Raw genomic sequence first — 14,430 nt, 5'->3', positions numbered from 1 at the left:
GGTTTTCTCCCATGTCGGGTTGTTCCCTTGCTTATGTGCTTGAGACAGGCTGATTTGATGGTGGGGAGTATAACGTACAGTTGGCTTGGTCAGCCCGTGTGCAGAGCCGTATACGAATAGGACTTTCACATCACCTTGAGAAATGGTTCTTAATGCTGAGTCTTTTCTCTCCAGGTTTGTGTTCTAGATCTGCGGAAGTAAAAGTGAAACGTTTTAGAAGAAATTTCAAATGGACCAGCAGTGAATGTGTGGGGAGAAGCACTCTTCAAAACTCTTCTTAACAGCTCCAGAACTGTACGAACTTGAACAAAGTTAGAGTGTACCATGAAACCAACTCTCCCTGGCCACAGGTGTCTAGTATTTTGTCCGTAACCTTCATCAAGGAGTAAAAACACAGTCACTTCAGAGGGGGAGGGAATGGTTTCCACCTGGAACATTCAGCCTTGGAAGCATGAAGCCACCAGCTAGGCATTGCACTGTTTGGTTTGCGTCTGAGAACTTGCTCTGATGGCTGGGAAAAAAAAGCTGTGCCAAAAAAAAATTAATAAAAAAAAAAAGAAAAATGCTGTGATAAACCAAAAGGGAAAAAAAAATCCTCCTCCATGCGGTGTTGTATTTTTTCCTTCCAATTTGGACACTACAGTTGCTCTCCCAAAGGACGTTCAAAGACCAGTTTGTACTGATGAAATGCTCAACTTTGTAATCACAACACTTTCTATTTTCTAGACTACTTTTTTTGTTCAGTGGTTTTTCTATCAGCTGGAATATTGCAGCCTGGAGGATCCCAGGCTTAGGATGAAATTTTTGTTTTCCTTTTATTTCTCCCTTCCACTCCCAACTTCTCCTTCCTTTTTTTTCCTCCTCTTTTTTCTTGCCCTTTTTTTTTTTCTTTTTTCCCTGTATGCCCATAGTAGATGCAGCCAGGTGGACATGACAGTGAAAATTTTTGACAGACTGCTTCTCCTCTCTTCTCTCTCTTCCTTTTCCTTTCTTTCTCTCCGTTGAAAAGAAAAAAAAATCCTCCATGCTTCAGATCTTAGCGTCTCAAGGGCACTTTCGGCAAATTGTGTACTAAGTGCTTTATATAAGAATGCAGTGCTGGGGAAGATTTTTACAGGAGAAAGATGACTTTTAACAGAAAGAACCCAGTGTATTTTTGGAAAAAAAATATTTTTTATGTTAAACAGTTTTAAAAGCCTAAAATGGCCACCAAATGTAGACCAGTTGTGTAATTCAAGCAAAAAGAATGACACAGAGTCCAAGGAACATGAAAGGTGCAGTATCCTTTTTCTCTTCTCTCTCAAAAAGAGCTGTAAGAAAAAAATGCCATTTGATACAACAAATGCCAGTCATTTACTAAGAGTTTCTCTAAGAGTCCTCTTCCAGCAGCCGGCCGTTTATACAGTCTCGTTTCATTTTTGTGGCTGTTTGGTGATGTACACACAGTAAAAGGGATTCATAAATTCGAGACTATAAATATAGCATTCATTTTCTTGAGTCCATACTTTCATTTATCCTTGGTAACCAGGGAAAAACGATTGTGGATCTTCTTTCCTCTAGCAATAGCTCAAATGTCATACTGAACGTGGGTTTGGCTGCCCGTGGTGGTGCTGAGCGGTGCTGTCCTCCACTATTCAACCCACTCAGCTGCTTCTCTTCCAGTAAGTCAATGGGATTTTACCGCTGACTTAGCGCAACCAGTTGGACCAAGATGTATTGACTGCATCTATCATTGTTGAAGAGTGGACTCTTGCCAAGCTGCTGTCCATCCATGGTGGGCACACACCTGGAGGCAGCTCTTCCATCACATTGGGCAGCCTGTGATGCTGCTGTCGCCTTCAGCCGTCTGTGTTCTGTGTGCTACAAGGAAAGCTCTGCATCTGCCCGGAGAGCTTTAGCCTTGTGTCCTCAGTGCAGTGCTCAGAAGACGATGTAGAACTCTCCATTAGGTGAGGACATGATAAAGGATATATAAATTATGTCTCAACATATATACTACTATAAAGTTATGATGGGTGAAATGACTGGAATGACAATAAAGACTTCCAAGGTACCACCCATCCACTTTGGACATGATTTCCTCTGCAAGCTGGACGTCTGCAGGGATGTCTGCCGAAGACTACATTACTCCAAGAGCAGATGATGGATGCAAAGAAGGATGCACAGGCAGAGTTTACTGAAAGTGCTGTAAACTATAAGGCAACCTTGGGGTGGTGGCAGCTGAGTCAAACAGGTGTCCTCGCTAGCCCACAGGCTGGGCTAGGATTTGTAGGAGAGAAAAACAAGCAAGCAGAGAATCCCCTTAACATCACATAGTACCTTCCCGCCCAAAGTCACTATTTCTTTAACACAGCAGCTTCCCTTTGATTTGACCACAGCTGCTGAAGTGGTGATGTGATCTGACCAAAACCGAAACCAGAGCCCTATTGCTGGACTGGTGGTGCAAGGAATCATGGCATCATCGTGGCATCGTGGAATCCATACCTCATTTTTTCTCCTGTGTTTGCCTCTCTTTACACTTGCATCTGCGCAGGATCTTAGTCCTTTCAGTGGAACCAGCCACTGCCAGCTGCAGCTGCGTTTCTTAAAGATACACTTTTGGAAAGGAGACAAGAATAAAAAGAAATAACTGCTAAAAGGGTTACTCAGTCCTGAGGTAAAAGCAGTTCTGTGGGATTTTGGTTATTAATGACAGTTAGGCTCATTTATAATTTATATCAAAGAATTGGACACTGGAAGGTATCAAGGATTCTTTTCAGTGTTAAATGCATATATGTTTTAGGTTTAGTTTTCTGCTCCAAGAGCATGGGCTGTAGATGATCACCTGACAGTTTTGCACTGGTTTATAATAACCACGTGTACCTACTAATTTGAAGTCACTACTTAAAAAAAAAAAAAAGAGTACCTGTTAGAAGGGAGATTGAATTTGAATAGAAAAGTTCAATGTGGATTTATAAAGCACGGTTGGGTCGGTGATTTAATTACAATCGTTGCATGTACACGGTTAACTTCCTAAGCTGTTTTTGGGTGGCGTTTCTGAGAATAACACACAGAAGCTCCGGGTCTGTGGGTGGTGGAGGGACGCACGGATGGGGCCCTGGCCTTGGCTCTGTCCCTTGAGGGACACCTGAATAGGCCAGACCTCAGGATTCCAAGAGATGAGGCTGCTCAATCCGAGTTCAGCGATGCCGCTGGCTGGCTGGCTACGCAGCCCGTGTTTCATGGTGGTTCCTGGGAAAGCTACTGTGGATAACTCAGCAGTGTCCATGATGCCTGTTTCTTCCTCCTTTTTTCCTTTCTTTAAATTGTCGGAACACCACTCTACCTCTGCCCTACCTACATGGAGGTGAGAAGCCAAGAGAAACAAAATTTAAAAGTCAGTTGGTTTGCAAAGCCTACATGTGAGAGAGGCTCCTGCTCTGGAGAGTTTTCTATACAGAACGTCAGATTTGAAAGCAGCGTATGTGAAAAGCTACAAAAATTCACCTTTCTTCCCCTCCCCAAGACGCTAAAGACTGGAAAATCCTCACAGATACTGTAGTAGAGAGTTTTCAGCTAAAATGAGGGCAGCTACTGAGGAAGGCAGAAGATGCAGTTGCAAAGGCTAATCCTAGCCTGGCAGGCTGGTTGCTTCAGGAGGTGGGCGATGGGGAGAGAGAGGCTTTTCCGAGCTCTAGTTCAACGTGGACGTCTGAACCGAGACCTGCAGAACTGCCCTCGTGGGACCTCTGGCTTTCCTCCACTGCTGTGGCGGTGTCCCCCGGCCAGCGGTGCCTTTCTGCAGCTCCCCTGCGACGGAACGGCACGAAGCAAGAGGCCGACGGATTTCAGCAGTTTATTCATACAATATTTTTTGGTCATTTTCTTCATAGTTTTTTGTAACAGAAGAGAAATTGAAAAACCCGTGTGAGCAAACAGGGTTGTGAAACCATCGAGGGGCTTACTGGATTTTTATCATCGCTGGCTGTCTGGAACTGGCCTTGAAGTGAAAAAAGACAGTTTCTGAAAAACCACTCAACTCTGTGGGTTAGAAGGATACTGAATCTTTTATGTAGAAAACACTGGGTCCCTTATGGGGCACTAAAGGGCCTGACTTACAGGGTTATACACACATTAACCCCATGCTACATCTTAGAAATTTCCTTTTAATTTGTTTAAAAAAAAAAAAAAGAAAAAAATAGCTAATTTTAGAGCCAAGTGAAGTGCACTTTGTCAAATGTAAGGGTCTGCTTTGTTTTTGGGTTTCTTTTTTCTTTTTCCCTTTTTAATTTTTCCTCCTTTTTTTTCCTCCTTTTGCCTTTTTAAAAGATGTGGTTCTTTGTCAATTGCAGAAATGTTCTTTCAGCCACTCACTGAAATTCTGAATTCTGGCTTCTGCAGTTTTTATTGTCTGTGTCAGACTTGCAGCCAGACTTGGTTCTCATTTCAGCATTTCCCAGGTTCTGTTGAAACGACATCAACCCTTATTTTGTTTCTCCCCCACCCACACTTTCTTCAAATTCACCTTGTGTATTGTAGCTCATTTGTTTTAAGGAGAGAATCAACAGATCATATTCAGTGTCTCGAATAAATTGCTATATTTTGATATTAGAGAATTCTGTGCGTGTTGTTCCTTATTCTTTTCTGGCCGATTTCTATCCTGTGCTTAAAAGCTGGGGTTGGGTGACTTCAGTTGTAACACGGTGTCACGGTCTAAAGGGTTACCCGGCCCGTGCGGGGATAAAGATCGCGACTGTGGGTTGATAGGATTTTGTAATACACAAGGGCATTGAGGCTTTATCCTCGACTTTACCATAAATACCACACAAATCGCCCGTAGCAAGTGTACTTATGATTAAGAAAGCAAATATATATGTGTATATCAAGCTATTACAAAGTATTATCCGCAAGCAGTAGTATAGCAACAATCGATAATGTAGCAGCAATTAATTATAGTAACAATCAATTATAGCAGCACCCCATAATAGGAGCAATGAAGTGTATATATGTAAAATATTACTGGTTATGACAAAGTTTTTACTAGTGAAGCAAATTTATCAATGATGTAATGGCAGATGTAGTTATGACAGGTAACTTACATGTATATATGTGGCACCAAACACATTGGACACATCTTGGAATGGGCCCAGCCATCCCACAGGTGGGAGAAGGAACCAGACCAGCCCCGGTCGTGGCCTCAGCGGAGGAACAGTAAAACAACAGGCAGAGTCTCACTTCAATGATGATCCATGTCACGGAGTCCCCCTGAGGGTCCAAGGTCTTGTAGAAAGTTCACTCAGACCTGTTTAGGAAAGGGACAAGTATGTGTGGCACAGGAAGAGAGAGAGAAGCTCCAGTTTTGGATAGAAAGTAACTTTTATATCATAGAGACATAAGAAGGTGTAGGACACCATCACTTCAAGAAGCCAATGGATGCTGATGATTTCTGTTTTCTCAGACCAATTTTTATTTTTCAGGACTTTTCCTGTTCTTGCAGTTAGAAGAGCCAATGGCAGCTACCAATTCTTGCTTTCTCAGGTTGTTTTCTCCATTTTCCAGACTATTTTGCAGCTTTTCAGATTATAAGTTACTATTACAGCTCCTTCGTTTTGCACTTATGGAGGGTATCTCGGGATGTCTCCAGTTCCTAGGTACCCGGCTGCACTGCAAAGATGCTGGCTGTGCTTCTTAAGGATGCTTCTGGTTCCCAGGCTCACAGCTCCCAGGCCTGGCAGGCAATTTCTCTCTCGGTATTTCAGCAGACATCTGTTGAATGCTTTTCCCCTTCTAGCTAGGTCACCTTTATGGCTCCTCACTTCACATATTTATTGTTTGGTTTCTTAACCCCTCTTCCATGATGCATTTATTGGAAATCTATACAACTGGTACGGAACCAATTTGAGGAAGATTGGGTTGAAGTACTTTTTAAAAAATTTCCTCAGAAGGAAGTTTCTCCAGATAAAATAAGCTGGACCCTAGGTTGATCTAGCTAAATTGTTAATTTTTCTGTAAGCTATCAAGGCCTTAAATTCAACCTTGCTTGAGCAGAGCAGCTGGAGGTTTTGGAAGGACTTCAGAGTATTCCAGGTCATGCGATGAGGTTTTAGTTCTTTTTCTGTTTAGGCATCATCAAAGGTGTCTAGAAAAGAGGGGTGCCCTGTCCCCCAACAGATGCGCTGGCGCCAGGAAGGGGGATTCCTGTAGTCGTCCCCTCTGGCAGGAGCTCCCGTGGGCACCATCTCATCTCTCCTCTCTCTGCTTGGGGCTCACAGCGCTGACGCCTCAAAGGAGACAGTGGAGGTTTTTTAGCTTTAACGAGTTGATTGTTGTGTGGTTTGGAGCTGGGGTTTATTTCACAAAGTGGTACCCACATCCCTTTGTGGGGGATTCAACAAGAAACGTGGGATTTTTGCTTTGTGACCATGTAACACGCTGACCATTCACCTAAGCTAAGGCTTAGCAAACACCAAAAGCCTTCAAACACAATTAACGCTTTGACTGAGCAGACTCTTACATGTCCCATCATCGAGTTTTTAGGTGTTTAAGGACCTACACCCTTAAGTTAGGATTGATACACAACATTTGGGAAGGGTCAAGTGCTAGAAAAACCAGTGTGCTGGTGATCAGCATGTCACTGCACCATCAAATACTCAAAAAAGAGAAAGTAATGCCCTTTCATGTCCCTTCTCTCAGTTCATGCTCTGAAATTTGCACAGCATTAATGTACAATTAATTCCCTGTAACTGCACGAGTTGAAAGCAGTCGGACAAATACATTTGTTCAGCTCTCACAAGACCAGGAGCCACCAACAGTCTTGGTAACAGTTTCTCGAAGTAAAGGACGTGAGAGCTAAGGAGGCTGCCACGGTGGGGCTAGAGCTTTAGAAGGTAGCGCTATGTATAAACCCTCACTTTACCTGCTGCTTCAATAAATGCTATGAAATGGTCCTATTTTTAACCACATCATTTCCAGGCATGACTGCCACGACTGCCAAACTCAAATTGTAGTTTAGTTTTCCTTTATTTGTCCTGTAAGTATTTCCTTAGCTTGTAAATTATTTGACAAGTAACACTGGGAGCACTGAGCAGCCCTAAACACTCGCTTCTCGCTTCTGCCAGTGTGCGATACGATAGAAGGGTATTTGTTAGAGCTGTTCTGGGAAGATATAATATTGCAGCATCTCATTCAAAGTCACTTATTTCCCTGCCATCTTTCTATTATCATTTCCCATCAAGGGAAAGATCAGCTTTGCCCATTAAGAGCGCATACAATTTCATATCTAAGCTCCATGGCCCAAAAAGTAATTTTTAAAGCTTTGAAGTCTCTTAAGTGAAGAAATGACTCACTTGGCAAGGAATTTATCATTCTTGCCTGACTCCTTTCCCAACAGGAAGGAAGATCTTTGCTTCCTTAGAGATAGTTTTTTTCTATTTCCTTTCTAATATAGTCACAAAAGCAAAAGAATACAAAACCTAATAGCCACAGGAAAGCAGCTATAGTCTCTTTTCCTGCTGCAAGGTCTCACATCTTCTTTCTGACATCTACTTTCACAGAAGCCTTGACTCCACCGTATAAATCGTTAGTATCTACATCAATACAAAGTTTAAGAAAATATTCTGCTCATCTTTTTCCAAATCCTTCCCGTTAAATAACCGGGACAAAGTTGGAGTCCTCATCCTATGCCAGAGTAATTCAGCACAGTAAGAAATGCAAAACTTCCAGACAGGATTTAGTTGCCGAGCACTGCCATTCTGCAGTTCCAAAACTCAGAATTATCTCGCTAGGCTTCTGAAAAATCTGTGGTGTCAAGGACAAGACAGAAAGATCAAACCCTTAGGATGGTTTTTGAGACTTTCTGCAGTCCTTACAACCACCGTGTCCTACCAGCTGGACTGGAAGAGGTGTCAAGTCCCTACAGAAAATATCGTCAGTGAGGACACTTGGGGTGGATGGGATCACAGACTCCTGAAATTAGCAGAAATCTGATAGTAAAAGTCCACAGTGTGATGTTGCCATCTTTGAAGTCCTGGACAACGGGTGTTTGTCCACTTCTTTCCCAGAGCCTAGCTTGAGGAGAATTGTGATAAATTCCTGTGCAAGAAGATAACCTTCTCTCATCATCCACCCACTCGCCTTCCTCTACAGAGAATGGCACGGGCAGAGAGCCTGTGGTTTGGTCAGCCGGCACAAACAGCCGTTTTTTTCATATCCACATTAAAGGTCCAGGTCTTATGACTTGATCAAGGAATACAGATCAAAGCCATTAAAAAAAAAAATAAATAAAACCTTTCTAATCTACCCACTTTTAGAATGGCATTCGTAGTTGGGCCTGCTTCAGTGCAGAGCTGAAGACTGGAGTAAGATCTATAAAAAAATCTTTTCACAGACAAGACACATCAGCTTTTAACAGAAAAGCCTAGATCTCCTAGATAAAATGGTTAAAAAAATGTGTCGGTACAAAAAAAAATGCTCTGGACTCCCTGCCAGTCTCCAAAAGATCAATAGATTCAGGTGGATTTCTCCAGATGCAAATTTGTTAACTGAAGGTGTTGGTATGGGAAAAACCAGCATTTCTAACCACTGCAGAAGTTCCCCCAGCCCTCCTGAGACTGGGGAAGCTAATAGAAAATTAACTGCATACATCACTGAAGACAGCTTACCAACAAAAAAACCCATTCCCATCATTACGAACCGGCACGTTTCTGCCCATTTTTTGTTTCTGCAGTGTCAGAGAAGTGAGCAGAAATTATCAGCGCCCAGAGAGGGAGAGAGGAATTAGTCTACACACAGCTTCAAGCTGAGAACATGTCCCACAGCCTTCCCTGCCAAATCTTACATAAAATTTACTTTAAAAAAACCCACCAACATCCCGATCCATTTATTGAGCCAAATCAATTCCAGTAGGAACTGAACTCACAGTAGCACCTCGAGCAGAAAAGAAAAAAAATAATTTTATTACATATTGTCTCTTGGTTACTCCTTTCCCCACTCTGAATCATGAAATGTTTGGCACTTATTCCTCCTTTGGTGGAAAGATGACCTGATCAGTTCCCAAAATGAAATTTATTTAAGAAAATGAAGACCATCTTGCTTTCTGCTCTACTAATTGGACCTAATTCATTAATACTGTCTTTCTCCTTGTTACGCCCTGTGTATCTTGGGCTGGAGAAGATACTGTTGCCCAGCAAGAGCTGAATATCTGGATTCATTTCTAAGATGGACTTTGTCTTTGGACTTGCTTCTCCCAAGCAAATATCCCACAGTAGCCTCCTGGAGGCCCATGTCAGAGATTATTACTTGAGTTGGTTGAAATAAAATAAAGCCAACCAAACACCCCACCCATCACCGGAAAATGGCCCTGAAAAAATCACTAAGAAGACAAAGCAATGGCAATTTAAAGTTGCTGAATTTTTTTGATGGTGTTTTTGAAGGTTTTGAAGGCAGTAGTGAATTACGTGTTGAAATTTTATTTAAGTTTTGGTAAATAGAATATATGTTCATCATTTCAGTAGTATCTTCTGGGGAGTTTGTTGTTATTTTTTAATAAAAGACATTAACATTTCAAGTAGAACCACCAAAAAAGCTGTAATAACAACAACAACAAAATTTTACTTTACCCATCATGAGAAACTATGAAGTTATAATGTTAAAACCTAAGGAGTGTGTGTGTGGGGGGGTTGTTTGTGCAATTATGCCTGAATATTTATCAGCTTCTTTCACAAGCATCTACAGGAGCAGGACAAGAGGCAACCCCACAGTTTCATAGGTATGATCCGCACCTCACCTGAAACAGAATGAATCCATTAACCGGGTATCTCCTAATAAACTAAAACAATACATAGCATTTTTGTCTCCCTGTCATGTACTGCTTAAAACTAATAACTGAAACAGGTGCCATGAAAAAAAAATAAATCTTTTTAAGGTTTTACAGCCCCATAGCCAAGAGGCTGGTGGTGAGGCAGCTCTGCTGAAAGGTGCCGATGCCGGGGGAGGCAGCACCTGGACCACCCCTCGCAGCCTTGGTGGGAACCCTGAGCGTGGGGCCATGGCTCCCTGGGCTCTCCCAGTAAAAATAAATGCTGCCAGACCAGAGCAAGGAGGTGGAATACAGGCTTCCTACCACCAGGCTGTAAGATCAGCATCTTTGAGTTCCTCCCCTCCTTTTGACCTAGTGAAGATTTAATTTCATCCAGGCAGTGGAGGGGCTCCAAGAGGCAAGAGCAGGACTGGCGTGATGGCAGGGGCATGAGCACTTTTGTGTCTCACCACCCCGTGGGAGGATAAACTTGTCTAGAAGAGAGGAACAATTCCCAGACCCTTGTGGATGCCTTTGTGTCTTCAGCTCAACCACTCATGCCTTTCACAGGTTTCCAGGTACTCAACACTGGCCTCATTACCATTTAAGTCATAGAGCTCACAGCATCAGACCCCAGCAAACAAGGAGAAAAAAACGTTTAAAAGCATTCATTAAAAAGCCTTTTGTCTTTAGCAAAAAGTATTTTGTTAATATAGACGTGATTTTTTTATTATTATTATTATTTTAAATTCAAACCTTATATTGCAGGAATCTGGGTATACCGGCTTTCAGGCTATAAAATCCCTAGGAAATAAGGAGAGAGCCTCCTTATCTAGCCTCGGCTGTATGGTTCTGGGTGTAGCTGCATTCCTAGGGGATGGCTGACTGCCTTAGCGGAGCTGGGTTGTCACCCAGAGCACTTCGCAGCGTTGGGGGAGTGCCTCTCATCCTTGGCAAGTCCTGCCTGGTGCCTGGAGGAAAGGGCTGGTGAGAAGAATGCTGTGCTTCCCCTCACATGGAGGCGCATGATCAGGGGCAGGGTGGGAGGACACCATTCCATTGCCACATAAAACGTGGTGCTCAGTCCAGTGCTTCAGCCTAAGGAGAGAGTTGCCTTGTTGCTTTTTTTTGCCTTTTTTTTTTTTTTCTTTTTTCCTTTTTTCCTCAAGGAAATTCACTCAAGATCTGCTGTAGCAGGCGAAACCAGAGCAGATGCTGTCGGGTGGCTGCAGCTGCGATGAATGGCTGCCAGCATTCTTCATGCTGTCCTGAGCCTCGGTGCCCTCTGAGGGGGGAGGACACTGCAAGGACAACCCAGCCAGCACAGCTGGTTCCTTACGTTGCACAAAAAAACCCCCACGGAACTGTTTTAAACCCGTATCTTTAAAATGTACCTTTTAAATAAGCATGATAAAAGAGGCCATGTTTGGTTTTAGACATTTTCAAGACTTTTCAGGAGGCTCACAGATAAGGGGGTGGGTACCTCTCAAAGGCAGCTGGAGAGCAAGGATCCAAGGCCTCCATTTACCCTCTGCGTCCCTCTCAGCTATGCTGTGTGAAAGCGTTCACTAGGTCACAGGAGGCAGAGGAAAGCTGTGAAAAACTAGGTTAGGACAAGGCTTTGCTGACAAAAGTTGTCTTTATTAACAGACACGCTGTCATCCTGCTCTCCAGAGGGAGGGAACCCATCTCAATCCCTCATGGCTCTTCACCCTTAACACCCAGGTTCCTTCCCACAGAAATGAGGGCAGAGGGGTGAATCTCATCCCAATATGACACCAGGGCACAAAGAGAGACCCACAGTGCCTTTGGGTACTGCCACTCGCGACATGACAGAGCCACAGGTGATAGTGAGCTGCCAGCCTCCCCAGCTCAAGGCACTGGCTTTGCGCCAAATGTCCCCTATCGAGGACCCCTTGAAATTTAAAAGGCTTCCTGCCACTCCAAATACAGTAAGACCCAGCACCCAAGAGATGAAGGAGCAGCACAAAGTCTTCTCATCACTTTCATCACTGCATAGTTTTCACCACATCAGCAAGAGGAGATGGTCACAAACTTGAACATAAGAAGTTCCATCTAAACATGAGGAAGAACTTCTTCACTTTGAGGGTGGCAGAGCACTGGAACAGGCTGCCTGGGGGGGTGGTGGAGTCTCCTTCTCTGGAGACATTCAAAACATGCCTGGATACGTTCCTGTGCAACCTGCTCTAGGTGGACCTGCTTTGGCAGGGGGGTTGGACTAGATGATCTCCAGAGGTCCCCTTCAACCCCATATCATTCTGTGATTCTGTGATCCTCGCTCCCTACTGCTGGGGATGGGAAAGTGGTACTGCTGACAATAAACGCTGGCGAAGTAAGGAAGCCTGATGAAAAATGTGCGATAAGACACACCCCCACTTACGATGTCATAAAGAGCAGTGGCGTCTTAAAACCTGTCTTAGGTTTGTTTCAATGGGAAATCTTCTCATTTATAAACAGATGAAAAAGAGTCCTTAAATACCTCATACATATTTTCCAATGGATGCTTATGTGGATTTCATGGCTGTCTTCCCATTGCATTAAGGTGACACAAATTACTTGGTGGACTTCATTGGTGTACTGACTTTTTTTTCCACTGACTGGTATTATTGCTTAAATTGATTGTGTTATTTGTATACAAATACTGTTTTTACCTTTGGACAAGCAAAGAATACCCAATTTCTTCTGTTCGAGCTTCACAGGGCAAATTTACCTGTTCTAAGCGTTTATTCAGATTAGGATCATACCACACTCATATTTGTAAATATAAATGACAGGATGACTTTCATTCAGAGGCCTTATAGAGAGACATACTAACATGCATGGCTGTTAGAAATAATAGTTTCTAACCACAGCAGACTAACATCTCCAGCTGGAATTCACTTCCTTTCTGGAGATGACAGCCATCATGTGACACACAGCAAAACCACCCACTCCCTCGTTTTCCTGAGTGAGTTCAGTCTCCAGATCCCTCAAAAGGCTCAGACTAGAAAACACTCTGTGCACGCTCCCAGCTCAGAAACAATAAAGCAAAATTCTTTAACATCCATTAGTCTGTGCTCAACACCTGGTCAAAAGACCTAACAGGATGAGGGCGAGAGTCCAGATCACAGGAAGCTTTGAATCACAGACTGGTTGAGGTGGGAAGGGACCTCTGGAGGTCACCTGGTCCAACACCCCTGCTCCAGCAGGGCCACCTGAAGGTGGTTGCTGTGATAAGGTGATAAGGGCACTGGACATCAGGCCCTGGTGCTTCCAGGTCTTGCCCCTGGGGCAGCTCCCACAAAATGGACGCCTGCCTTTTGGGAGCCAAATTAAAACTACAAACTGTTTTCAGAGAAGCTAACGAAGTGTCACTGGATGACAGCGGGTTTTGATTCCCCACTAAGGTAAAACTGGATTCACACCAGTGCTGTGAGAATTGACGCTCTTAACCCTCCATTGCCTTTTAAAACAGGGCCATCAGCTTTTTAACCTGTTTAATCAAACAAAACGGAAACGTGAATTTGAACCAGCCCCGTACAGCTTCCTGTGTAAAAGCTGCACTCTTCTCTCGGAAGTTTTTCCATAAAAAAAAACCTAATAGAGAAACTCCAAGCTGGGTGGAGAGCTAGTGTCTGCTGGGAGAAAAGCGATCGCTTAGGCTATTTCTCTACATCTCTGCTAAGTAACTGCAAAATACTTTCTACTGCCTGCCAAATGCTCAAGCAGCAGCAGATCACATAGGGACTGAAATAAGTTTTGGAGATCATTCTAAAAGGACTAAAAAGGACTCTTGTAGTTTCTCATGGCTGAGACTTTCTGTCTGCAAAATCCTAATCTTATCTGGAAGTTGCCCAGAATACATCCCTCACTCAACATCATAGGATATTTTTATTTCAGCGGGATTCCACATTTCACCTTCATCAGAAGCTAGTGCTTTTTGGAGTGAGGAAAGGGAAAGTTAGGACAATTCCACTCTGAAGTATTTGTTTCCTCACTCTACATGGGTAAGTCCCTGCTGGGAATTCTTCCTCGTTATCCTCAGTCCACATTAACATCAATTAGCACGCTCAGTGTGAACACCCACACAAGCTGGCATTCCCATGTCCTACATATTTATGCTACTTCCACTGCACTATGGAGCTTCTGGCTTGTACACAGCCAGACTCCAGCTCTGACTCCATGGATTGGCATCATATTAGTCCAATTTTCCAGATACATTATAGTTTTTTCTAATACTAAGGGCGTGATAGTCTCTTGGGCATAAAAGGAACGTACTGAAATATAGATAACTAGCAGATAACTTCTTCTAGTAGTTCTTTAACACAGTATTGCATTTTCACCTCTCATTCTGCTCATAAAATATATTTGAAAGGAAAAAAAAATGAGGCAAATGTAGGCACAGTCCTGTAGAAGCAAATACAGCTAAAAAGAGACTACAGTCAAGTCTATGTCATTGTAAGTGATCTTGTTCACTACTGCTTCAATAAATACAATTGGCCTGAACCTGCCTTATCCCGTACTAACTTTTTAAAACACATATGACGTATAAGGCATTGAAGGAGCCTAACAAATTTATTTTTTGTTATCAGCTAACCACTTCACAAAATAATCACTCCCTTAAAATGCAGAGAAGCCTGAAATAATTTCCAGGG

The 14,430-nt window shown here is 43.1% G+C and overlaps 1 protein-coding gene across 2 annotated transcripts in view; it reads left to right on the top strand.

The window, feature by feature from the left end:
• Positions 1-532, top strand: part of TBL1X (transducin beta like 1 X-linked) — a 201,419-nt gene extending 200,887 nt beyond the window's left edge. For both annotated transcript variants that reach the window (XM_074147899.1, XM_074147980.1), the window contains one exon: positions 175-532. In XM_074147899.1, coding sequence (XP_074004000.1) covers positions 175-201 — 27 coding nt within the window. In that variant the 3' untranslated portion in view covers positions 202-532. The remainder of the gene's footprint in view (positions 1-174) is intronic.
• The last annotated feature ends 13,898 nt before the right edge of the window (positions 533-14,430 follow it).

Source organism: Numenius arquata, chromosome 1 (assembly GCF_964106895.1).
Source record: "Numenius arquata chromosome 1, bNumArq3.hap1.1, whole genome shotgun sequence".
In the NCBI taxonomy this organism is placed as follows: Eukaryota; Metazoa; Chordata; class Aves; order Charadriiformes; family Scolopacidae; genus Numenius; species Numenius arquata.
This window is presented reverse-complemented; position numbering and strand designations above follow the sequence as displayed.